Source organism: Scleropages formosus, chromosome 3 (genome assembly GCF_900964775.1).
Source record: "Scleropages formosus chromosome 3, fSclFor1.1, whole genome shotgun sequence".
Classification (NCBI taxonomy): domain Eukaryota; kingdom Metazoa; phylum Chordata; class Actinopteri; order Osteoglossiformes; family Osteoglossidae; genus Scleropages; species Scleropages formosus.
In genome coordinates, this window is record NC_041808.1 from 19,873,927 (window position 1) to 19,899,275 (window position 25,349).

The window sequence follows — 25,349 nt, forward strand, 5'->3', positions numbered from 1 at the left end:
CTGTAGTGGCGTGGGAAGGGAGAGATAATGCTTCCCACGCCCAAGGGAAGTGTGCGTCGCCCCCCTCGCCCCCCTCGGAAGCCGGAGGAGTTCTGACCGGGACGGAAGAGCTCCGCCCCTCCGCAGCCGATTGGCTGGGTGGCTGCGACCGATGCGTTGGGGACGAGGCCCCGCCCCCGAAGGAGTCGACCGTGTGACTGCTCTTGACGCGGCTGTGGGCACTTGTACCTTCCGTGGCGCGCTCCGCCTGGACTCAGAGTTTGTTGTGCGTGCGCGCGCGTGTGCATGTGCTCTCTCGCTACTGCGTGTACAGGCGCATAAAGCAGCACAGAAAGGCACACTGTGATGTGGGACCCAGGTCTACAAAGGGAGCAGGTCAGTACAACTCCTGTCCCTCTTGCCTTTCTCTATTTGTTTTGCGGCGGCAGACAGCTGCCGGCCGGAGGGAGGCTCCCCCCAGGAAGGGGGCCCGTTTCCCCCGGCGCTTTCTTCGGAGGCGCCTGCCCTGCCGCTTTGTTCCACGAGGCAGAGACGGGCATCGTGTTGCTGCTGGAATGTTGGACTGGTGCTTCCTGGGAATGAAAACAACCAGATCGGTGTCCACCTCGCTCGTGCTCGCGGAGCCGCCCCAGTAGGCGTGGGGTCCCAGTCGCTTTCTCTACGCTGGAAACATTTCAGCGTTCCGCGAGAGCACACCCCTGCTCTCCACAACGTTTATTGTTGTCTGTGTGCTTTTCTTCCAAGCGACTTTTGCCGATGTACCAATCTACACAGCTCCGTCAGTTCAGGGTAAGTACCTTGATCAAGGTGCATTTCACAGCCACCTCATTCTACATTTACATTTATTTATTTAGCGGACGCTTTTCTCCAAAGCGACTTCCAACGAACTCTACGTAGTGTCATCGGCCCACACACCTTATTCACCGCGGTGACGTACACTGCTCGATACACTACTTACACTGGGTCACTCATCCATACATGAGTGGAACACACCCTCTCCGTGTCACTTATACACAATGGGTGAACCTGAACAGCATGCCTTCAGACTGTGGGAGGAAACCAGAGCACTTGGAGGAAACCCACACAGACACGGAGAGAACATGCGAACTCCACACAACCTGAGTGGGGATCAAACCCATGTCCTGTCGCACCACCCAGGTGCCGTGAGACAGCAGCGCTACTCGCCGTGCCACCCTTATTCCAGTCCAAGAAGAGCAGCAGCTCTAACCGCTACGCCACCTGCTTCCCTTTAGTTCTTGCACCGAATTGCCGCTCTGAGCCGTTTTTCAGTACCGAGTCTGCTTTCTGACCTCACTGATGACATCCTGCGCTCTCTGCTGCGTCTGACACCTTAGATGTGTAATTCAGGGTGTCGCTTAACACTTTGGTTAAGTATAGTGAATTGAAAAATATGGAGTGTATGTGCAGTTGTGCCAGTTATTAGGTGTAGGTCTCACTATGATGTCTCATCGCACTTGTCGTGGGGTCTATCTAGGGTAGCTGGTAGTGTAGTGGTTAGCGATACTGCCTTTGGCTCTGAAGGTTCTTAGTTTGATCCTTAGCCCCAGCAGCCTCGTACAAGGTACGTACCCTAAAATTGCTCCAGTAGAATTACCCAGCTGTATAAATGGGTAAATAATTGCAACTTGAACATTGTAAGTCGCTTTGGAGAAGAGCGTCAAGTAAACGTAACGTGGAGTCCCGGTGTCACGCTTGATCCATCAGCCGGAAGCGCCTTCGTAGTTCCTTCGCATCACGGCGTTCGTACCGTGTTCTACGTGCTTTGTTTCAGCGGAGATCGCTACTCCTGCCTTTGGCTCTTAGTATTCAAATTTGTCCGCTGTTGCCGACTTCTGGTTTTTAATAACAGTGACGGGACTTCGCTCTTCTGGGGATTGACTTCTTCGGAGTGTGAACAAGCGTAGAAGCGTGTGACCGTGTCTCCTGCGTTCTGCTCAGAAGCCGTGGGTTTGTACAGGGACGTCACCTCTCGTTCCTGCGGCCTGCGGCCCCTTTGTGCTCGTTGAAACGACATTTTTTCTCACTACCACACACACACACACGTCCCAGTTACTCGTGTCACAAAGGTGGCATCATGCGGCATCAGGCGACTACTAGGCTTCGGTGAGACAATGGTGAGGAACTTGTGGATACGGAGGTGTTGACGTGTCGCTTTTGCTGTAAAGGAGAAGCGTGTTTCTGAGGCGGGATGCGCCTGTGAGAAAACCGCTTCTCGTGCTTTGGCCGACCGGGACCGACCGGGTTCGAAGCCCTTTAACACGGACGGGAGGCGGCCTTTCTGCCGCCCTTCGCAGCGACGTGCCCGGGGCCTCCTGCGTCGGTTGGTGATGGTACCGGTCGCACCGCCCCCCCCCGCCCGCCTCGTGCCAGTCACCGGCCAGCGTGGCTGGGGATGACCCCCCGCCGGGTGGGCTGACTGCGACGTCACGCTCTGGTGTGGGAGCGATCTCCGTGGAAACAGTTCGCCGCCATCTGCGCTAAACCGCATTATTTCGGCGTGATGGGCGACGCCGGCCGAATACCAAGAAAGGCAGCGCAACTCTTGAATGAGACTTGAGCGCGACCCGCTCGTCGCGCTCAGAAATGACGGGACGCGAGACGTCGCAGCGTCCGAGAGCCGCGCCGGCTCGTCGTCCGCGGCAGCCGGAAACGGACGGGCCTGCCTGAAATCGTCGCGGAAGCGTACGGCTCCGCGCCCGGATGAGACGCGCGGCGACCGAACCGACCGACGCGGCAAAGCCGCGTTCGCGTTTATAAATTCCGCGGATGAATCGAAGATGTTGCTTCTTAATCGACGACGGAAAGAGGACCCTGTACATCCGCCTACCTAAAACAAGGGAAAAAGGTTGCGGTTTTTCACAGGTGTCATCAAGCAGTAATTTTGGCCTGTCGAGCAGGATTTTGATTTTGTTTATTTTTTTCAGCGGGAAACAGTGAAACGCTTGTGCCGTCCACATATTTACAAAGCGAACCTCAGGTGTGGGCCGTAGCGAGGATGTGCGTTTCCCTGCTAAGCACGTCTTCGAAACGGTTAGACCGTAACGATCGAGTCGTAGTTTTCGCCGACCGCCCGTATCCGACGCCGTGTGTTGAGGGCTCGTCGCGTGACGACTTCTTTGAGCCGCTTCTTTAAAAAGGCTGCATGTTGCGTGAACTGCTTAAGTAGCAAAGCAACGGAAATAGATATATAGCTGCAGGAGACACTCAATGGTAATTATTACCCTGGTACGATGGACGCCGTTATCAAGGACAGAGTAATTTGGTTTAATTGTACCCGACCGGCTGCGTACAGTTAGTTCCCGGGGCTCATCGGTTCTTTTTTTCTGCGTCGGACTTAGTCCGAGTTCCTAAAAACAGGCTACGCTCTCCACCCCCATCACCTACCGCTGCGACGCCTGAGTTATTTGCATTCCGTAGAAATTCGATTTCCATAGAGGAAACTGCAAGCGTGTGCTGAGCTCTTACACCCGCTCCGCTCCGCACGGCGTGCGCGGAGGACTCGCCCGTACCCAGGTAGCCTCGGGAGGGCCGAGTCCCGCGGGGGACGTCCTCCGCCTTACCCGCCCGGGCAGCACCCGTCCGGCGGCGTCCGTAAGTCCGAAATCCAGCGTTCGCCTTCGAAACGCGCCGCGGACGAAAGGGTGGTTTCGTTTGCTTTGCCCATCGCCGTAGCACGAAGCATGGCACCGACTTCCCCGTGCGAGTTACGTGCCCTTTCGCGGCCTGTGTCGACGCCTGGACGAAGGTTTATAGAAGCACGGTTTATGCGGCGCGGCCGTAGCCGTGAGCATTAGGAGAAGAGGAGAAAGGTGTGACCTTAACCACAGGGCCACGGTCATACGTGCTCACGTACACTTCCACTTGCGGACAGTATTTCACCACATTTTCCCATAATGACCCCGTGGCGTTCACCATTTCGACAGCGAGCGCCGATTCGGGAGTCACCTCACAGATATATTGCGAACCATTGCGGTGGATTCTCAGGCGTCCGTCACGTGACGTAACTCCGACGGAGTTCCGACGGGCTCGTGCGACTTGCGGGGCTTCGATGTGGAATTGCCGCTTGGCATCATGGGAAATGCCTGTGCGGGCGAGCGGAAATTCTCTGGGTTGACATCTCCGACGGCTCGTCGCTGACCCGTTGGCGAACTCTTCGGCGGCTTTTGCTTTGCCGCAGAAGACGATCTCTCCCTTTAACACAGTCGTTTCGCCCGTGAGCCACCGTAGTGCATCTTGAATGTTTTCTGGGCCGCGAAACCTTCGGTATTTCCTGTCGCGCGGTCTCCTGGAGGCCTTATTTTCAGCCCCTCTGTGGAAGATTACATCAGGGTCTCATGTGTGCTGATCTCATGGCAAAGCTTCATTTTTCAGTTTTTTTTTCTTCTTTCTCAGGCTTTCGGCAGGAGGGCTACATTAGGATTTATTTATTTGGCAGCTGCTTTTCTCCAAAGCAACTTCCAGTGAGCTCCATGAACTCTATGTATTGTTACCAGCCCGCACACCTTATTCACCACGATGACTTACACTGGGTCACTCATCCATACATAAGTGGAACACACTCTTTCTGTCACTCACACTACGGGGAAACCTGAACAGCAGGTCTTTGGACTGTGGGAGGAAACCAGAGCACCCGGAGGGAACCCGCGCAGACACGGGGAGAACGTGCAAACTCCACGCAGACCGAGGGGGGGGGGATCAAACCCTCATCCCCTCATACCACCCGGGAGCCGTGAGACAACAGCTGTGCCGCCGTTAGGGAAGCAATAGTTGGCAAAAACAGAACATTAAGAAAGCAATAATTTTGGGAGAGGCAGGCCTGCTCAGACTTGTTTCCAGGGCTGGGTCCTCACCTCGCACCGCAGTCAGCAGGGTTGACATCACGGCGTGTGGCTGACGTCCCTGCCGATGCTGTCTGCCGTGCCCGGCGCTTCCCGATTGGTGGAAACTCGACTTCCGTTCCCTTCCCGCGAAGGGGTGCTGCCCTTCTTTCCGCGCTGAAATCCAATACCGTACGATACAATCTTCTTTTCGTATAGCGCTCTACCCCGAAGACCGACTCGGAGAAAACGAAACAAACCTCCGTGCTGCGCAGATAAAGTGAGGATTAGGGACTGAACCGCTGCCGGTCACCGCGCTTGTCCTCTACCCACACTATTGGGGAACGTGACCCGTTCTGCGAGGTTGCAAACAGTTGCAAAATGGCAGTTCATCTTCATATTTTAGTATTAATTTACTGAAATACATTATACAGTAAAAATCAGCACGAGTTGTTTACCGCGTACGACATAACGACGACTGTGTCTGCAACATATGTTTTATGTTAAAGTAACAAGCAGAACTATGAAAACAAGGACTAAAGCAAACAAATATATGCTGTCGTAAATATAAAAAATAGTCGCTTTGTGTCGAAGAAGTGGCAGGCTGGCGAGCGAGGAGAGGAAAACAAAAATGTCAGACTGACGACAGACTGAGAAAATAACCGTGTGGGCTGGCTACGGTTAACCGGCACCACGGTTCGACGGTCCTGTCCGGGCGGAGTGCATCGCAACGGGCATCCGGGTGGCGCCAGGGTGGTGCCAGGGTGGCGTCAGGGTGGTGCCAGGGTGGGGCCAGGGTGGGGCCAGGGTCCCATCTCACGCAGCTGAATTTCTTCATGGCTCTCACACCGCTGTCCCGCAGAGGTGGGGGTTTCAAGCTCGCTGCTTTACCTTCTCGCACCTCTTCTTGTTCCTTCCGCGTGTCCCAGAGCCCGGCGCGGCCGGAACGTTCCCCGTGGCACCGGGATTAGGCCGGCTCTTGAAGCAAATCGCTGAGCGGAGAGCGCCGCGCCGGCGGCGGACGGGGCGGACGGGGCGGGCCGCGCCGCAGCTGTGTCCGTGAGACCCGAGCCCGGGTGCGGATGAGGCCTCCTAGCTGAGCGGAGCAAGTTTTCAGCTACGTAGGGGCCTCTCGCGCTGCTGGCCAGCTGCGGCGTGGCAAGGTTTCAAGCCTTCTACTCGCCTTCCTTCCATTTCTCTCGGTGGTACACGCAATGTGTAAAGTGAGTGACGTAAAGAAAAAGGTGCCTTCGCCTCATTTTGTCTCGCTAGCGCCCCTCTCTCTGTCGCCCCTGTAAGACGGGCCCGTTCCGGGAAGCGGCTCCAGGGCGCTTTCGGGAAGGTGCGCTTCGGTCCCCGAGCCCTGCTCTGCGCAAACGGGTTTTCCCGCACGCAACGGCGCGGCGGGCGAGGTCCGGAGGCCGCGGCGGCCCCGTTTCCTCCGCTCCGCGAACTCGCGACAAACAAAGCCGGGCGAGAAGCTCACGTCTGCGCATCGGAGCGTTCGCGGCGGATCGATTTCCTTCGGCCGTACCGGGAAGAGAAGGCGCCCGGTCACTTATTGAACGTCCCTTGGCCTTGTGAGAATGCCGTGACGCACGGTGGTGGTGGTGCCTGGCACGGCCGAGGAACCGCTATCGCTCTTTTTATTTATTGTGCATCGTTTTACAGCCCCGAAGAGATAGGTCATGAACTCTGGATCATGACCGAAAGAATGAGATCGCGGATACAAGCGGCAGAAATGAGTTTCCTCCGCAGAGTGGCTGGGCGCACCCTTAGGGATAGGGTGAGGAGCTCAGTCACCCGGGAGGAGCTCGGAGTAGAGCCGCTGCTCCTCCGCATCGAGAGGAGCCAGTTGAGGTGGCTCGGGCATCTGTTCCGGATGCCTCCTGGACGCCTCCCTGGGGAGGTGCTCCGGGCTTGTCCCACTGGGAGGAGGCCTCGGGGCAGACCCAGGACACGTTGGAGAGACTATGTCTCCCGGCTGGCCTGGGAACGCCTTGGGGTTCCCCCAGAGGAACTGGAGGAGGTGTGCGGGGAGAGGGAGGTCTGGAGTACTCTGCTCGGACTGCTGCCCCCGCGACCCGGCCCCGGATAAAAGCGGAGGAAGATGGATGGATGGATGGATAAGTAGGCAGTCCCAGTCCCAGTGTCGGGCAAATTGAATAAAATCTGGGTTTGCCCACATCTCATTTTATTCCCTCGGTGCTTTATGAGCTGCTCTAAAGAGAATCCTGAAATGTGCAACTTAGTGTGGACCTGGACGTCCAGCTTCCCGGTCACACGTCCCGCGAAAGCGAGCCAACGCTGAGCCCCGAGTAACTGTCCCTGCCGCTGTGACGCGTCTCAGTTGGGCCAGACGCAGACCGCGCTAAATGTGCTTCCCTCATCGTGTGCATGACGGCGTATCCAAGCAGCAAATAAGAAGGCAAATATCAGTTTAAACATAGCTTACCGCATTATCTGCGCAATGAATGGTACCTGGGACTTCTATGGACATTTAGCCCTCCCCCACCTCATGAAGGTAATCTCATTCCCTTCTCTGTGAGGGGAGTTCCCATAAACGGAATATTACCATCACCTTCAGTGGTTAAAATTTTTCCTGAGCCCTAAATGGATACCAGTTATTACTACACACACACACACACCTGAACCGCGTGTCTCATATGGTGTCAGAGGGAACCGGAGCCAAACCCGGCATAAGGCCGGAGGGGGAAGGGGCGCACCCAGGATGGGACGCCAGTCCATCGCAAGGCACCCCAAGCGGGACTAGAACCCCAGACCCACCAGAGAGCAGGACCCGGTCCAACCCACTGCGCCCCCTCGGTTATTAGTAAATATTACTAAATAGTAAAATGTCACCAAATCTCATTAAAAATGGACAAAATAATCGAAATAATTGACCTTATTTGTCATAACGCAGATGGGGGGGTGCGGTGGCGCAGTGGCGCAGTGGGTTGGACCGCAGTCCTGCTCTCCGGTGGGTCTGGGGTTCGAGTCCCGCTTGGGGTGCCTTGCGGCGGACTGGCGTCCCGTCCTGGGTGTGTCCCCTTCCCCCTCCGGCCTTACGCCCTGTGTTGCCGGGTAGGCTCCGGTTCCCCGTGACCCCGTCAGGGACAAGCGGTTCTGAAAATGTGTGTGTGTGTGTGTCATAACGCAGCATAACCAGGCAGTTTCCCTTCAGTACTAATGCCGTAAGGCTGTACGCCTCTCCTGCACTCGTTGGGCTCTTTCCCCGCCGTTCCGTACCGTACGCTGGCGCTCGCACGCAAAACGCGTGCATACGATGATGCGAATGCAAAAGAGCGAACGTGAACCGCAAAAGCAGAAAGAAGTTAATGAAAACAATGTAAATGAATTCCTAGCAAACAAGGGCTGATGGGGTCGAGACCTTAATACATCATAAGCCGAACTATACCTGAGAAGAAGCCCACTCGATCATCTACCTGTCCGTTTTTCCCACCCCTGTCGTGGATGCACTTATAAAGGACGTTTGTTCGGCTCTGAGGGCTCGTTCCCATGCGTGCCGTCTCCCTTATCGTGTCTTGTTCAGGTGACCCCTTACCTATGAGCTGAGTACGGACGCGTCGCACCGAGAGGATCCCGAGGCCTACGCGCCACACCCGGTGGCCGCAGACATGAGCGACATCGCGGAAAGCCTGGACACTCGCGACCTGGATGTTGGAGATGTGGAAGAGTTCGAGGGGCACGAGGCAAACCACGCAGGTGAGGACGCGCGTTCGATTCTGGGCGTGGGAAGGGAAGGGTTGCGTTTCGGGGATGGGCATAGTGATTGGCAAGCGTGCTCATTCCAGCGTTGGGACCCGGAGTCGGTGAAAGGAATGTGCCGGGTGTTTCGGGGGAATGGGAGCGGCGTTCGGTGCGATAGCCGCCGCATGATTGCACGTAAGTGTGTTTAAGACCGCCCCCGCAACACGGGCTGCCTTAACTTGCTTTCTTTTTCAGAGGAGACGTGGATCCCCTTCTCCGCAGTGTACGGTACCAAGGGCTTCCGGGAGGCGGATGCCACGGTTTACCTCGCCACCTTGCCCATCGCAGCCAAAATCATGGAAGTAGAACGTTTCACATGTGCTCAAGACCGCTTCAGGGACCGCATCAGCTACCACCGAAGCATAACTAAGGTCCGCATTTCGGGGTAACAGTTTTAATTTGCATCGTCCACAGAAAACGAGAGGCTATAAAGGATCGATCTTGGCTAACCTGTGGTACGAAAGCCGTGGCTCCTGATTGTTGCTGGTGTACTCTGTGTCCAGAATGTTTCAAAAAGCATAATGTCGATGTACGACCAGGCACTTCCCGCCGTCTTTCGAATTGAACTACGACACGGGAACTTCACCTGGATCGTGAAGCGGAAGGAGAAGCACTTTTTGGAGCTCCACCGGGAGTTGTTGCGCTACAAGGCTTTCCTGAGGATCCCTCTGCCCTCCCGCCGGTGAGGAGGAGGAGGCTCGTGTCTCGGGCCAAAGGGGAAGCTAAGCTAAGGGGAGGGGTAAGAAAGGGAAAGGATAGGGACCAACAGGGGTAGCAGGGTTGAGGCTGTAGGGGAAAGGGAGGAGTGTGTAGGGCTTGTGCTAGGGGTTTTGACACCCCTAAGCAAAACTTCTGCCTCTAAAGTAATAAAGGTACACATACATGTACATAAGAGGATTTGATTTTATGAACTAACAGATGATGCACAGAAGACAAAGTTGCACCTTTTCAAGGACACGGGGTGGTGATGTTTACGTAACATATAAGGTGACTGATCTTTTTTAATCTTCTAATAAAACTATTCATTTTTTATTCTTCAGTTTTTAAGCAGGCTTTTTGAATTATTTCTTACAAAGTTTGTTTTTTCATTTTAGCTGTAAAATTTTACACCCCCAAATTTTGGAGCTCTAGGCGGTTGCCTTGATTCCCCAAAGTATATGAAACCGGCACTGTGGCGGTAGAAGTCAACTTGGGCTCGGGGAAGGAAAGGGAAGATGTAGCGTTGGGTACAATAACCAGTTTAACTTTACATCATGTGTTTAAACTGGGTAAAACTGAATGGGAGCATCACACCCCAACTCTTGCTCGAGAGCCCTGGAGATTTTTATACACGGCAGGGCCTGTGTTTCAGCTGGAATGGGTACGGCAGCATTCAGGTCTCTCTCACTTCCCGTTTCCTCTCCAGTCACACGGTGCAGAGGAAATCATTCAAGCGGGGCGAGGCACGTCAGATGCCCAGCCTTCCACGTGCCAGGTCCGATGAGCTGGCGAGAGAAGAGCAACTGTCCAGTAGGAGGGTCAGTCCCCCATTGCCCAGAGCCCTCATTTAAAGCACATCACTGTCACCGTGACAATCCTTCTGTTGTTTCTCTCAAAACCCGAATAAATATTTCTTTCTTTTTCCCAGAAACAACTGGAAGACTATCTGAATAACTTGCTAAAAATGCCTGTGTATAGAAAGTACCATGCTACAGTAAGTTTTTTTTTTTCTTGTTTTCATTTTATACCAATAAGCAATAATTAAAGTGCTAATTGATACAATATTTAAAGTCAGAATGGAGCGCACGTTTAGTGGCCTTTAACGGGCTTTATTGAGCGTTCTACTCGTGGATCAATATGCTAAAGGAGGTGCCACATTTAATCAGTTAAACTGGATAATTCCCTCTCTCCTGTGTGAACTTCTCTCCGTGCACAAATAAGAAAACCTTCATTAGCCCAGAGTACTTCCCGAAGTCATCTTAACACGTTATTAAGTTTCTTTAAAAGCTGTTTACATTCAAGTGGCACATGGGAAAGAATCGTGGATTTAAAGTACACCTTTACATCTGGCTGCATGGGTTATTTATTTCCTTAGCTGAGATTTGCTTCTAATTTTCAGATGGAGTTTATTGACGTTAGCCAGATGTCCTTCGTTCATGACCTGGGACCAAAAGGCTTGTAAGAACGATGATCTTTGCTTTGCAAGCGGTATGCTGGCCTGAGGTTGCACTTTCGCTAAGCAACTTCTCTGCCCTTCCAGGGAGGGGATGGTGTACAAACGGTCCGGTGGTCACCGTATCCCAGGGATTAACTGCTGTGGCCACAGCAGAGTGTGCTACCACTGGTCCAAGCGGTCAGTATGTGGTCACTTGCATATTGTCAAACTGCCTTTGTTCGGGCTGTACTCTGTCTTGCACCCTATGCTTCCTGTGTAGATTCCATACCTCTCTAACCATGCATTGGACTGGTCATAATAGTAAAAAAAAAATTTATGAAAATATAACATTAAAAGATTGGGGGGGGGGTTTGGCTAGCTCCCGTTCTCTGGCAGGTCTGGGGTTCAAGTCCCACTTGGGGTGCCTTGCAACAGACCAGGACCCCATCCTGGGTGTTTCCCCCCAGTTCTGTGCATGCACGTGTGTGTGTGTGTGTGTGTGTGTGTGTGTGTGTTGAGCAGTGCTGCTGTCTCACAGCACCCGGGTGGTGGGAGAGGACATGGGTCCAATACCCGCTCAGTCTGTGTGGAGTTTGCATGTTCCTCCTGTGTCTGTGTGGGTTTCCTCTGGGTGTTCTGGTTTCCTCCCACAGTCCACAGACATGCTGTTCAGGTTCCCTTCTAGTGTGCGAGTGACAGCAACAGAGTGTGTTCCACTGATGGTATGGATGAGTGACGCAGTGTAAGTAGTGTATCTAGCAGTGTAAATCACCTTGCTGAATACGGTGTGTGGGCTGATAACACTACATAGAGTTCACTGGAAGTTGCTTTGGAGAAAAGCATCTGCTAAGTGAATAAATGTAATGTGTGTGTGTGTGTGTGTGTGTGTGTGTGTGTGTGTGTGTGTGTGTGTGTGTGTGTAACATTGAAAGAGCAGCTACAAGTAATTTTTGCTGCAGATACTGTATGTTGCTGTCATCTTTCTTTTGTATTTTCTTTTAGGTGACAGGTTTTTTATTTGTGAATTACCATTATTTCTTAAGGGAAAAAAATCAGTTTTCACATGGAAGTGGAATGACTGCATAATGGGCAAAAATGGCTTAGTACAGAATAATAAGCCTGTTGTATGGAGAAAAAGGATAAACTGTCCATTTTCATGAGCCATTCTAGTGGGTTTTCATTGTATGGGAGCCTACTGTATGGTGACTGAGTACAATGGTAATATGGAACTTTACCAGTGTGATTTCACAGAACATATTAACTGTGTTATGTGAGGTATGGATGTAAATCCTTTGGAGGAGGGCAAACTGTGCCAAAGAGCAAAACTCTGCGAGGGGACACAGCTGTAGCCTTCCTTTCCAAGGACTCATGCATGCGCACAGACAAATTCTCAGGCTCCGTTAAAGATGACTATAAATGTCCTTTTGTACATGTATAAGAAAAAGTTCTTGTCAAAAGATGCCTTGTTTTCCCTTAGCTCTTGGTGCACCTTAGAGGACTTGGTGTGAATTTGGGTTTAAATCGAGCGTAACTCCGTTCTCCCATCCGCTGGTGGTTGTGGGTTGCAGTCTCTGTGTGACAACCATGTGCTCCGGTGCTCTTTTCCAGGTGGCTAGTTGTCAAAGACTCCTTTCTGCTGTACATGAAGCCCGACACAGGGGCCATCTCTTTCGTACTGCTAGTGGACAAGGAGTTCACCATAAAAATGGACTCCAAAGACACTGAGACCAAGCACGGTGTACGGATTGACAGCCTATCCAGGTAAGCACTGAACTGAGGTCAACTGCTGACTCGGGATGGTAGTTAAGGCAGAGATAAGGAATGGTTCGGGTTTGACGTAACAGATGAAGGTCACACCCATGTTTATGAGGGAATACTCCTCAGATGGTTGGTTGTCCTTTGGACTGAGGAAGGTGCATTGGCATAGCTAGAGGGATATGGAGGGATGCAGATCAGACATCTGGTTGGCTCTCTAACCACACCTTGCTTCTCCCCGGTAGGACGTTGGTTCTGAAGTGCATCAGCTATCGGCAAGCGCGATGGTGGGGCCAGGCCATTGAGGAGTTTGTGCGCAAGCATGGTTGGGCCTTCCTTCGAGACCATCGCTTTGGCTCCTTTGCCAAGGAGGAAGACAACATCCTGGCCAAGTGGTAACAACCTCCTCCCGGTCCTTGGAATTCATCTTATCCTTCAGAAGAAATGTGCGCTCGGATTAACGTGTTCACTTGCTCACCATGTAGCGTCCCTTGCCGTTCAATCGTGAGTTTGTATTGCCCTAAGCATTTTTAGCCTCTGCTGCTTAAATTGCTGTCAGAGAGCGCCTCAAAAGGTCTGGTAGACTGAAGGAGCTACCGTAGACCCACTGGAGTGGCCCGTGTCCATGACATCCAAGGAGCAGCCCAGAGTGCACCTCAGAGCCAACGGTTGTTTTGCTGCAGGTACGTGAATGGAAAGACCTACATGGAGGATGTTGCTGATGCTCTGGAGGCAGCCAAGGAGGAGATCTTCATCACAGACTGGTGGTATGTACGACACGGGCTGACCCTGGAGGTTCAGCAGGCGCTCTGGCTTCATTCAAACGCCCAGTCCTTTAAGTGGGAAATAAAGATGGAATGCAGAGGAATAAATTCGGTAAAGTCAATAAATTAACTAGACTCTACACAAGTGCAGTATTAGTCATATGCAGACACAACTGCTGCTCATGAAACTTCAGCAGAATGAGTAAAGGGATTTTAAATTACTTCCAAGCTGAAAACCTAATCAAGTCATATCAATTCCAGTTACCACAGTTTAAAGTACAACTGTTGTAATAGTATTAGTTGCTAATTTACTGTGGTGTAACAAATATGACACGGAGTACAGACCATATACATATTATCAATCAGTATTTGTTAAAGTAATTTTACATACCCAGTTGTCCTCAATTCCTGGGGGACAATTTTTAAAAAAAAAAATCATCTGTGACCATCAGGCTTTAAGCAAGTAAAAGTCAAGTAAACATGGTGAACAACAACAGAACAAATGTGAAACTGAGCCCAGTTTTGGGTCTATGCACTGCTGTAGGGGGGCTGAGTGACACCACATCACCAATCATTAACATCTCAAAAAGCAGAAGAGGTGCAGTCTTACTTTAAACTATACAAACTAATGTAAATGGAGCACAATGTGGGTTCCTACACAGCTCTATGGGGGCTAAGTGCCATCTCTGTCTGGAAGTAATAATTATCTTATCGACATGGTGGCACAGTGAGCAGCGCTGTTGTCTCGCAGCGCCTGGGTGGTGTGAGTGGATGTGGGTTTGATCCCCGCTCAGTCTGTGTGGAGTTTGCATGGGTTTCCTCCGGGTGCTCTGGTTTCCGCCCACAGTCCAAAGACATGCTGTGCAGGTTCCCCATAGTGTGTGAGTGGCAGAGAGAGTGTGTTCCACTGATGTATGGATGAGTGACCCAGTGTAAGTAGTGTATCTAGTAGTGTAAGTCACTGCGGTGAATAAGGTGTGTGGGCTCATAACACTACGTAGAGTTCATTGGAAGTCGCTTTGGAGAAAAGCGTCTGCTAAGTGAATAAATGTAAATAAATCTTAAAAATAGAACAGCAGAAATTCCAGTTTTTACAGCACAAACACAACACTAACAAAGAGCAGTGATTAGGGGGTCCAGCTTCACTCAGCTCATTTCAGTGCAACCGCACGAAGAAGAGCATGAAGGAAAGTTGTTTCTGATTTCTACTCTTCAAACGGCTGAATCTGGGTTCTTTAAGGAATCTGGTCGATTGCGTTGCACTAGCTTTGCCGCAGCTGTACGTACGGACACCGCTGTGCTTTTCTCAAGTTCAAACGTGCTGGAAAATATTGCCCTCAATAAAACTGAAGTTCAACATAAAAATAGACTTCCGCCTGGAGAAAGTGGTGGGCATGGAAACCATCTTAGAATGTATCTAAGTCCAGAAAAAAGAAGTCTCCGGCAAGCCGTCCGTAAAAGCCGCGCGCTGGAAGGGAAGGCTTGGAGAACTTTGCGCTTGGCCGGGCGCCGACCGCTCGTGAACAAGCGGTCCTTTGTTTCACTGCGAAATTCATGCCGGTGCCTCTCGCGGCCTGCCATCTGAAACAAACGCCCTATTGAGCGGGTGCACCACAGCGCCGGCAGGATGAGATTTTCACACAAAGACGTAGCCGGAAGGAGCAGCAAGTCTTTCTCGTGGTGAGAATCCATGAGAAGGAGAGGCTTCAGCGAGGTTTATTTAAACTTACACACAAATCACCGCTTTGTTTCAAGCTGCAGAAGCTTTGAGGGCAGCCGAAAATTCTCGCGGTCATGGAAAGGGCAGCGGGTCAGACGGTGCGTGGCGAGGTGCCTTGCGCTCGAAGGACCTGTGTTCCAATGCCATTTTCAGCCGCGGTGCCTTCGAGCAGCATATTTACCCTGAACTCATGGTGCCCAAAAAATTACCCAGCTTTCTAAATGGGTCGATCATTGTGAGCAGCTCAACACCGTGTCTTCCAAGAAAAGCTTCGTACAAATAATTACAGGGCAAACTCTGCAGTTTTTGGCTCGCGCAGAAAGAAAATGGATATTACGCAACCGGCTCTTATTTCCCTCTCGCCGCATAATGTGTTTTCCGAAACGGAACGACCTAGTAATAGTCCGGCAACAAAGTGAAAATAATCGCTTTCGTTGACGGGCGACGACGGTGTCTTTCATTTAGGCCTGCTGCTTCAATCTCACATTTTTTCTTGTAATGATTAAAAATGATTTCCGGACAGTGTTGTAACGTAAGTTGCTGGAGGTCTTCGGCAGGTCCTGCATTTCAAAGCAACTGTTTCTCGTTTGTAATGTATTAACTTAGCAAAATGTCACTGGCTGAGAGTTGCGTCACAAACCACGAGACTTTTTCCCATGTGAACGTTGTTAAATGCTGCTCTTCTGTTGTTGTCTCGGAGCCCGTGAACCATATAAGAACATCTGCTGCGTACGTAATAAGGTGCTTTCACCAGTTCCGTATCTTGTATCATCATATAATCACAGGGATCATTTCAAGGGTCGTGTTGGGTTCGAGTCTTCGCAAAGGGATCTGCACGAGCCTACGGCATCAGATTGTGTATAGGCTCACTGAGGCACGTGTGCACGTGCACTTTGACCTCAGACGGTTGCGTGGATGTGGTTCCTTTATGCAGGCTGAGCCCAGAGATCTTCTTGAAGAGACCTGTTGTGGAAGGGAACCGCTGGAGACTGGACTGCGTTCTTAAGCGCAAGGCGGTGAGTCTGCCCCGGGGCCCAAGGAGAGTCCGTTCTACAGGGCGGGGAGCACATGGGAGTGAGCCACGCAGATTGGTAGAGTGTGAAAGAACTCAGAGAATGTGAGAAAACAGATTGCATGTGGGTTTCAGCTGCATTTTATCAACGTTTCACGAACAGCTTGGGTTTCCTTGCAACCAGGTCCTCTGAGTCCTCCAGAAGAGCACAGAAGTCGATATATTTACTTGTCTGTCGCCAGGCTGATTGTCTAATGGCATATTAAACATAAAGCATGGATGCCATTGACTGACACTAGCAGAAATAATGATATCCTAGTTAAAGTTACAAACTGGCTTCTTTTAAGAAAGGAAAAGGGACAAATGGAGGTCTGTAGACAAAACTTTCATTCACTTATGCATTGATTATCCCTTTGCTTTGCGCGATATTTTAGAATTGTTTTGTCGTTTGCCACTCAGTTATTTTGATGTGATTACTTGTTCATGCAAAATCGATTTGTATGCTACACAGGGTACAGCCTTAAGGTACAACGGCAGGATCCCTGTAGGAACTTCTTGTTTTCTCTATTGTAGCAACAGGGCGTGAAGATTTTTGTGATGCTGTACAAGGAAGTGGAGCTCGCCTTGGGTATCAACAGCGAATACAGCAAGCGGACCCTGATGCACCTTCATCCCAACATCAAGGTACGACTCGGCAGCAGCCCGTTCGCTACGTGGCGCCCAACGGTGCCAAGACAAAGAATCCTGCTTTCGTGCAACTGGAGGACACCGGGGTTTGAGCAGCAAATATAGAAGAGAGATACCGAGAACGGTTACGGAGTGTTTTCCATGCCGTGTTGCTTCTTGCGTGCAGGTGATGCGGCATCCTGACCACGTCTCCTCCAGCGTGTACCTCTGGGCACACCATGAGAAAATTGTCGTTGTTGACCAATCGGTGGCCTTCGTGGGTGGGATCGACCTGGCGTATGGGCGGTGGGACGACAGGGAGCACCGGCTGACGGACGTGGGGAGCGTGACCCGTGCTGCGGCCGTTGACCAAGTGAGATTCTTAGTGGACTCCCGTGTAGTCATACAGCACATATTCGACCGCTGTTCACAGCATTCATGTAGACACGGTCACATATGCCCACTGAGGTCATGAGAATTCAACTTCACAAGGATTTTCCTTTAATACCCCTAATTTGGCTTAGAAGACATTTCTTTCTATCCGAGCAGCACGAGAGCAGTGCCGTCATACTGTTTTCTTTATGTTCGGCTGGTGCTACATTAAGTTCTCAACCTGTAGCCCCTTGTCTCAGTAATCATGGCCAATGTTTGGACCGTCCAAACGCTCTCGGCTTGTTCGTTTGCTGAGTGTGAATTCATTTCCATTCTTTTCACTGATTTCTTTTATCTTTACTGTTCTGGTAAGAGGGGCGTGGTGGCGCAGTGGGTTGGACCACAGTCCTGCTCTCCGGTGGGTCTGGGGTTCGAGTCCCGCTTGGGGTGCCTTGCGACGGACTGGCGTCCTGTCCTGGGTGTGTCCCCTCCCCCTCTGGCCTTACGCCCTGTGTTGCCAGATAGGCTCCGGTTCCCTGTGACCCCGTAAGGGACAAGCGGTTCTGAAAATGTGTGTGTTCTGGTAAGCGTACAGTACTTAATAGCTACAAAAGAGCTCTATAAGTGTACATGGACAGCCATGCAATATTATACAAATTAACGAAGGGAAAATGCTTTGTTATTTAACTCATTTTAACTATTGAAGTAATTTCTAATGGGATTTGGTGATATTTTAGCATAAAGAGGCGGCACTTCTCGGCTCAATGGAGCTAAAGGTAATTATTTCTTCGAGTTATGAGAATTCCCCTTAATAAAGGTTTTCCAGAAACAAATTACCTTCATAAAGTGGGAAAAGATTATATCTGAAGATGTCCAATTTTCTTAGAAAATTAAAACCGCTGCATTTGATTAAACCCCTGGTGGCAAAATGCTTACTATAACTAGTTCACATAGTGTCACTTATCCATTAGAAGAAGTCTTTATTGCCAAACACTTGCATGTTCTGGGTGATACCATCTGTGTCCTTTCTGCAGGAAAAGTCCCATATGGCAAATAGTCCACAAGGTGCCTCTGGCCTTCACGGCCCCCCTACCAATGGGAAGAGCCCTCGATCGCCCGACAGTGAAGATCTGCCCAAGCTGAAGGGGGCGGCCCACACCCGGAGGGCCCGTTTCAGCCTCTACAGACACCTGCACAGACGGCACCTGTCTGACAGCATCAGCAGCGTAGACAGCACAGAGGACAGTATGTCCCTCCAGCCAGTGTCAAGGAGCCACATGCTCTTCAAACCTCTGTGTAGAGTTTTATTTGTATCAACAGCAGAGCAGCTATAGGACACTTCTCTTGCCTTCTGAGACAATGTTTTGTATTCTGGGACAACATGTGGCTAGGAATTCAGCTTATTTGACCTTGCCACTCCCAGTGTAAAATTACATTAAATAATATAAGTTCCCTATACACTACACTTTACTTAGGTTGTGTTGCTCTACTTTTGTTCTTCAGAGTTTGTTAGTGCGTGTTGCCTCTGGCACTTATGTTTAACTTTCCATATTTTGTTCCACGGCTTTACAGCAGCCCATAAAATAGAGATAATCACCGCTAGTGGTATCCATTTGCTGAGGGAAGTAAAGAAGCCATTGGTGTCAACAATATTTCAAGGCTTGGCCTGTGTGCTATGAAAATCGTGGGTAGGACACACTGTTGTCGCTGTTGATTCTTCTGTTGGGTATAAACAGTCGGAAGGCTTATATAAAAATCACAGGGCTATGAGGGCAGTTTGGATAGCGAACTCAATTTTGATATGAATCGCGCTAATGTCCTTTATGCTCCCGCAGAGACAGGGTCCCTGCGGAGCCTGCAGACGGGTGTAGGTGAGCTGATGGGGGACACGCGCTTCTGGCATGGCAAGGACTACTGCAACTTTGTCTACAAGGACTGGATCCAACTGGAGAAACCATTTGATGGTAGGCCTCTCCTCAGCTCAACAACTTCATTGTAATCTCACTACTTCAGATGGCATTTTCCTGATGGCCAAAGCTCATTCAGCTGTTAAACATGACTTCAGTAGTGGGGTCGAGAGGAACGTGCGGCCGTGGATTTCCTCTTGTCCGTCTGGTTTTTTAAGAGCCAAAGGGTTCTCTGCACCGAGCAATGTTCAGGAGGTCACAACACGGGGGTTCAGAGGCTTCTCGTCTGCCCGCAGACTTCATAGATAGATACACCACTCCCAGAATGCCCTGGCATGACATTGCCTCTGTGGTCCATGGGAAGGCTGCTCGAGATGTGGCCAGACACTTCATCCAGCGCTGGAACTTCACTAAGGTGAGATGTCACTGGGTCAACTCATCACAGGCCAATGACCACAATGAAGCTGAAAGCCACGTGCAATAGTGTGGTATCCAGTATAACAGTTAAATCTGTTTTCCTGGAGTCTGAATGTTCCGGGTTTGAATCCCACTCCTTCTACAGTAGCATTGATGAAGGTACTTACCCAAAGTACTGAAAGAATACCCTCCTGTATGAGATGGAAAATAACTGTAATTAACAAAAGTTGCTTATGTAACACTGTAACCTTAGACAAATACGCCAGACAAAATAACGCTTAATAATAGCAATAATGTGGTGTGGGGAATGAACAAGCAAGAGGGAGCTATATTTTCTTGCCTTTTCATTATTAGACTAAATGAAAAAACTTAATATAAAAGCTAAGAAAACTGCGTTCGGCTGCAATCGTCAAAAAACGAAAAGAAAAGCCCCTTCCGAGTCGTTTGAAGACAGAGCTGGAAAGTACAAGTCAAGCCCTACCGGCGCGATGCAGCAGACGTTCTTTCTTAAAAGGAGCCTCAGTTTGGCTTAAATGGTTACCTCATTTTTGGTAATAGGGTGTTACCTGGTTGCGGCTGTTAGTCGAAGAGTAGGGGGTGAGGCCAGGGTTCATATATGCCACACAGCCTTTTTCAGTTTTTCCTCACCTCTGTGAGCTTTCGTGCGTTCTGTCCGTTGTCCGGGTTGGCAGCAGAGTTGCCGGTGCTCGGGAGTAACCGGTCAAGCCACAGTCTGAAATGTGTCATTAACCGATGCCTGAAGGGCTTTATGACAAGCGAGTATCCTTTGTCACGGAGGCGACGGTCGGCCCGACTCGCAGGTGTTTGCTGTGGCGATGCAGTGAATGTCTGCCGCGCTGTTCCTTTCTATGGTTTTAACTTGCAGAATTTTTTAATCACATTGTGGAGTAGTATGTTTTCCACGCAGGGGAACCTGTTAAATCCCTTACCCCAGTTCTCTGAGCTTAAAAGCATTCGGAATGGATGAAACTTCAGCGAAATGGAGACGCAGTGACACATTATTTGTCTAGTGATGGTTCTTAAAAAGTACTCCAGCTCTAATATACCAGAGGCAGAGCGTGTTTCATTGGCAACCTAATTAAATAAATTCCCCCGTGCTCTCAGTTTAAAACTATGCAGGAAAGCTGACATTTGTTGAATTAAATGGTTGCACATGGACACATAACTAGCAAATTTAGCACCTAATCCCCACTAGGGTTTTAATGTACTGAGGAACGCAGTCGGCAGCAAGGGTGGGCAGTGATCGACGAAACTGATGTCTTTGCCGCCCTAAAAAATTAAAAATGAATAAGTAATTGAAAAGAAAACAAGAAAAAAGAATCGGTCCTTTTTTAAAAAAAAAAAAAATCAAGGATGATGTGTTTAAACTCATACTTTGTCGGTCAATAATATTTACTAGAAATTCTACCCCACTGCATCCCAGTCTCTTCAGGATGAAGCTTTTTAACCAGCAAATCAGTCTAGAAGTGAGCATGTTAAGGGGAACCAGTCACATCCCATTAACCCACAGTCTTAGTTTAGAAAGACGCTGTATGGCTTAAGCTGACTGGGTGAGATGTATTTTCCATCTATAAAATCGTGTGCCGAACATTCTTTCTGTCATCTTGTCTCTAAGATCATGAAGCCCAAGTACAGATCTCTCTCGTACCCTTTCCTCCTGCCCAAGTCACACGCCACTGCCAACGAACTGAGGTACCAGGTGCCAGACTGCATCAACACCAAAGTGCAGGTACCATGCTGAATGCCCGGGAACCCAAAGCACTGTACGTGTTTGTACGCTATAACGCTCGTTAAAGCAGCCTTTGAACATTACCCATCGTAGTATGTCGCCGTTCTCCTGCAGATTCTGCGATCTGCTGCAGACTGGTCGGCTGGCATCAAGTACCATGAGGAGTCCATCCACAATGCGTACATCCAGGTGATAGCCAAGAGCAAACATTTCATCTACATCGAGGTGAGCCAGGCGCAGTGCACCGTGGGAGTCGGGGCCCGGCACGGCGGTTTCTTCTTGCCGTTGCAGAACGGGTTAAGTCTGTAAACCTCTTTCCCTGTCTTTCAGAACCAGTTTTTCATAAGCTGTGCGGACAACAAACAAGTGCACAACAAGATAGGGGACGCCATCATAGAGAGGATCATCAGAGCGTACAAGTACGTCTGGGTCCGTTAATGTAGTACACTTTCGAGCCTCAAAGTGTAAGCTTCTCTTTCACCGTAAAGGAGGCTTGTGTGACCAGCTATAAGTGGCATTAGAGTAAGAACAGGGGGAGCTAGGCTTACAGCGGCTTTGCTGTTGATACAGGAAAAATACTGCGAACCTGAAATAACCGGGTAAAATACTGTTTTAATGAAAAAATGTAAAAACAAAAAAAACATCCAGGAGTAACATTCATTAAAATTTTTGTAAAAAATATTCAGGTATAATATTGAGGAAAAAATGGCACAAATATCCAGGTATAATATGGATGTTTTAAAATCCAGGTATTAATATAAACTTGTGGCTATGTCTGTTTGGATGAGAGTGACACCAAGTACTGTAGTACACACACAGACACACACACACACACACACACACACACATTGTCTGAACCGCTTGTCCCATTCGGGGTTGCGGGGAGCCGGAGCCTACCCGGTAACACAGGGCGGAAGGCTGGAGGGGGAGGGGACACACCCAGGGCAGGACGCCAGTCCGTTGCAAGGCACCCCAAGCGGGACTCGAACCCCAGACCTACCGGAAAGCAGGACCTGCTCCAACCCAATGCGCCACTGCGCCCCGTGTAGTACTGCAATAACAATCATAAAAATAATTACTCTACAGTTAATCAGACACATGCTTTGCTTTGGTTGAAAGCATCAGCAAAATAAATACATGTAATTAAGACTGTGGAGGGGCGCGGTGGCGCAGTGGGTTGGACCACAGTCCTGCTCTCCGGTGGGTCTGGGGTTCGAGTCCCACTTGGGATGCCTTGCGGCGGACTGGCGTCCCGTCCTGCGTGTGTCCCCTCCCCCTCCGGCCTTACGCCCTGTGTTGCCGGGTAGGCTCCGGTTCCCCGTGACCCCGTAAGGGACAAGTGGTTCTGAAAATGTGTGTGTGTGTGTGTAATTAAGACTTTATTGGGATGCAAGAGGAAACCTTGTTTTTTCAGTTGTCGCCCCTGTACATGGAGTCAGAATCAATATTTCACTTGTGACGTTTCTGTCGGAAAGCTCTTGCTCCGGAAGGTTGCTCCACCAGCCCACCTGCACTGTGGCTGCTGTTCTCTCCAGGCTGCGGGCAAAATCGCTCCCATCTGCATTTCAGAGAGAGGAGAACAGCTACTGGAAACTGTCCAGGGGCATTGAGAAGAGCACAGCAGCACGGGAACCCGTAGTTTCCCTTTTCGAGAAGAGCTTGCTTAGCTTATTCTTTAAAGCTTTTAAATGATTTAAAATCTTTTAAAATATTTCTGCCTTTTGACTTGGCTGGAATCTGGTGGTTTTTCAGAGATACACGACCACGTGTGTTGCTAGAGCCAAATATATCTTCCGACACGTGCTTACTGCCATGTGTGCTGTTTTCCAGTTCCAGCTGGGCAGGTGTTCCGTGTTTAGATGTACGTCTGCAGGTATATCGTCAGGGATCAGTTCTTTACGCACGAAACACCGTTATCCCTCCCCTACATGGACTCTTTTCGCTGCAGCAATAACTTATGGATTATGGATATGGAAGTGTACTGCACCTACACAAAAAAAGCATATTGTGTGATATCCATAAATGGTTTGATTGATTTTTTATCTTTTGAGTCTTAATATCAGACTTAGCCCACAGGTTTTTACATTGTGTTTTTCTTTTCTTATTGACAAATGATGTCTGTTGACTCCGAGAGGTTACCGGGGCAATTCCAAGTGTCACTGACGTGTTGACAGCGTGTGATTTCTCACCCTTTAGAGAGAACAGGAAGTATCGCGTCTATGTCGTGACGCCGTTGTTGCCTGGGTTCGAAGGAGACATCAACACCGGTGGAGGCAACGCCATCCAAGCTGTCATGCATTTTAATTACAGGTGAGGATGAGCTGGGTGAGGAGATGCGGACCGGTAGATCATCGGAGAAAATCTCAGCCTCCACCTTCTTTGAGGAGCTGTCTTCGAGGGATGGATGAATGAATTGGGAAATGAGCATTGCTGATCAGGAAGGAAACCCTAACTAAAGCAGGTGGAGGAGAGCTGCGAGGTCCGCGGTTGAGCAAACTCGCCTCGGAGTTTGAAGGGCACCTTCCTGAACGGCTCGAGTGCTGGAAGTGTGTTACGCTCCGGTGGGCGTTCAATACTGCTTCAGAGCACCCTTATCGCCACGCTACCCACCGGAGGGATTAAGCGTTAATGAGTCTGGCCCAGGCGCAAACAACTCAAAGGTCATTTTGAGCAGATGAGAAGAGCGAGGCACCGTCTAGCTGCTTGCCGCATGGCGCCGAAGGCATCGAAGACTTGTGTTGCACGGGCGCGGAGCAGCATCTGTGTTGTGGGCTGTTATTTTTCCGTCGGTTCTTGTCCGCACAGTTTGTCCAGTTAATTCTGTCAAGTGAAACCAGAGTAAATTCCGCGATCAGATACCGCATGTCGGCGAAGTGGCGTACAATACATGGCATGGTGGATCCATCGTTGCTGTGACTGTACTCGCCTGAGAAAACGCTTCCTCCTTTCCCTCCTTTCTCACTGCCACCTCCGTGGGTTTAAATTCACCGGGGAAGCGGGGTAAACGGATCACTTGCAACGGGTGACTTCCACGTCCCTCCGTAGACGGGTCATGCGGCAGCGTCTCTGTGTGAATCAGTGCCCTGCCTTGATGAGACACTAAGATTGGGGGAGGGGGGGTGACTACCTGGGCCTTTTCACTTGCTCTTCACGTATCCAGAAGCTGTACCGAGTCACTTATTATCAGAGGCTTTTTAACTTTCCTCGGATTTGGCAGTTCAGAGAGAGGGGGACTTCTTATTCTTTTCATCTGCGGAGGAGGAAACTTTAAGGACCCAGAGTCCCGGTCTCATCTGATAGGAGGATAACACTGAATTTATTTATTTTATCATCTGATGCTTTGCCCTCAGAGATTAATCTGGGCAGAAGTTGGATGTATTTTTTTCTCATTAAACATTGTCTGGGGTTCACTTTGAACAAAATGTTGCTTAGAAAGTTTCTGCTGCTGTAATGTAAGTTTTAACTTTGTCTTTTAAGTCATTTTATCTTGGGTGACTGTCCAAAGTTTTTTTTTTTTTTTTTTTAATCTTTGTAATAGATGCCTTTTATGTGTTTAGTTCCACTTTTTGCTTAGAACGTACAAAATTGGACGTACTGAAAGTAAATGTCTTTCTGTCCCTCATGCAGAACTATGATCAGAGGTGATTACTCCATCATTTCACAGCTAAAGAAAGAGAGTAAGTTGCTTCCAACATACTGTTTTGCGAGTCATCTAGTCCTATTGTGTGTGTGTGTGTGTGTGTGTGTGTGTGTGTGTGTGCGCGCGTGAGATCCTCTAACCCCGTGAATGAACTTTCACACCGTTTCAAGTTTTCTTGAGTTGAGGTCAGCAGTAGAGTTACTCTCGGTGTGGAGTCCACACAGGTATCACCATGAAAATTGCTAAAATAACTTATGTCGCACCCCGGGCTACGTCCTGTGCTTTCAGGAGTGTGAAATGGGCCAATACATAGGTTATTGTAAAGCGATTACAGTTTACTGTGGGAGGTGGCTTTTACTCTCAAGTAACTCTGCCTTTTTTTTAGCTTCACTTTGTGTATCAAACAGAGGTAGACTCTTAGCGGGAGAGCTGAGCTATGACCGGAGGGACTCGATGCTCTCCGAAGGGGACCGTGACCTTTGGAAACGATTACTGCTTTTTGCGGACGCTAGAAATGAGGGTTATAAACCTGAGCGCTGAGCCTCTAAGCCTGGTTTCTATGGATCACGATGATGTGGGTGTTTGTCTCGGTTCTCCGCACCC

General features: G+C 49.9%; 1 protein-coding gene across 2 annotated transcripts in view; it reads left to right on the plus strand.

Annotated features, from left to right (window-relative positions):
- The first annotated feature begins 215 nt into the window (after nucleotides 1-215).
- LOC108935154 (phospholipase D1-like) overlaps nucleotides 216-25,349 on the plus strand; it is a 30,896-nt gene continuing 5,762 nt past the window's right edge. The window contains exons 1-23 of one of the 2 annotated variants that reach the window (XM_018753498.2): nucleotides 216-375; nucleotides 745-789; nucleotides 8,392-8,564; nucleotides 8,805-8,980; nucleotides 9,149-9,291; nucleotides 10,015-10,126; nucleotides 10,237-10,302; nucleotides 10,708-10,766; nucleotides 10,849-10,941; nucleotides 12,352-12,504; nucleotides 12,744-12,893; nucleotides 13,182-13,265; nucleotides 15,917-15,998; nucleotides 16,568-16,678; nucleotides 16,848-17,033; nucleotides 18,067-18,277; nucleotides 18,868-18,996; nucleotides 19,236-19,354; nucleotides 20,993-21,106; nucleotides 21,221-21,331; nucleotides 21,437-21,525; nucleotides 23,303-23,416; nucleotides 24,734-24,783. In XM_018753498.2, coding sequence (XP_018609014.1) covers nucleotides 8,477-8,564; nucleotides 8,805-8,980; nucleotides 9,149-9,291; nucleotides 10,015-10,126; nucleotides 10,237-10,302; nucleotides 10,708-10,766; nucleotides 10,849-10,941; nucleotides 12,352-12,504; nucleotides 12,744-12,893; nucleotides 13,182-13,265; nucleotides 15,917-15,998; nucleotides 16,568-16,678; nucleotides 16,848-17,033; nucleotides 18,067-18,277; nucleotides 18,868-18,996; nucleotides 19,236-19,354; nucleotides 20,993-21,106; nucleotides 21,221-21,331; nucleotides 21,437-21,525; nucleotides 23,303-23,416; nucleotides 24,734-24,783 — 2,440 coding nt within the window. In that variant the 5' untranslated portion in view covers nucleotides 216-375; nucleotides 745-789; nucleotides 8,392-8,476. The remainder of the gene's footprint in view (nucleotides 376-744; nucleotides 790-8,391; nucleotides 8,565-8,804; nucleotides 8,981-9,148; nucleotides 9,292-10,014; nucleotides 10,127-10,236; nucleotides 10,303-10,707; nucleotides 10,767-10,848; nucleotides 10,942-12,351; nucleotides 12,505-12,743; nucleotides 12,894-13,181; nucleotides 13,266-15,916; nucleotides 15,999-16,567; nucleotides 16,679-16,847; nucleotides 17,034-18,066; nucleotides 18,278-18,867; nucleotides 18,997-19,235; nucleotides 19,355-20,992; nucleotides 21,107-21,220; nucleotides 21,332-21,436; nucleotides 21,526-23,302; nucleotides 23,417-24,733; nucleotides 24,784-25,349) is intronic. The other variant, XM_018753497.2, reaches the window with a different exon arrangement.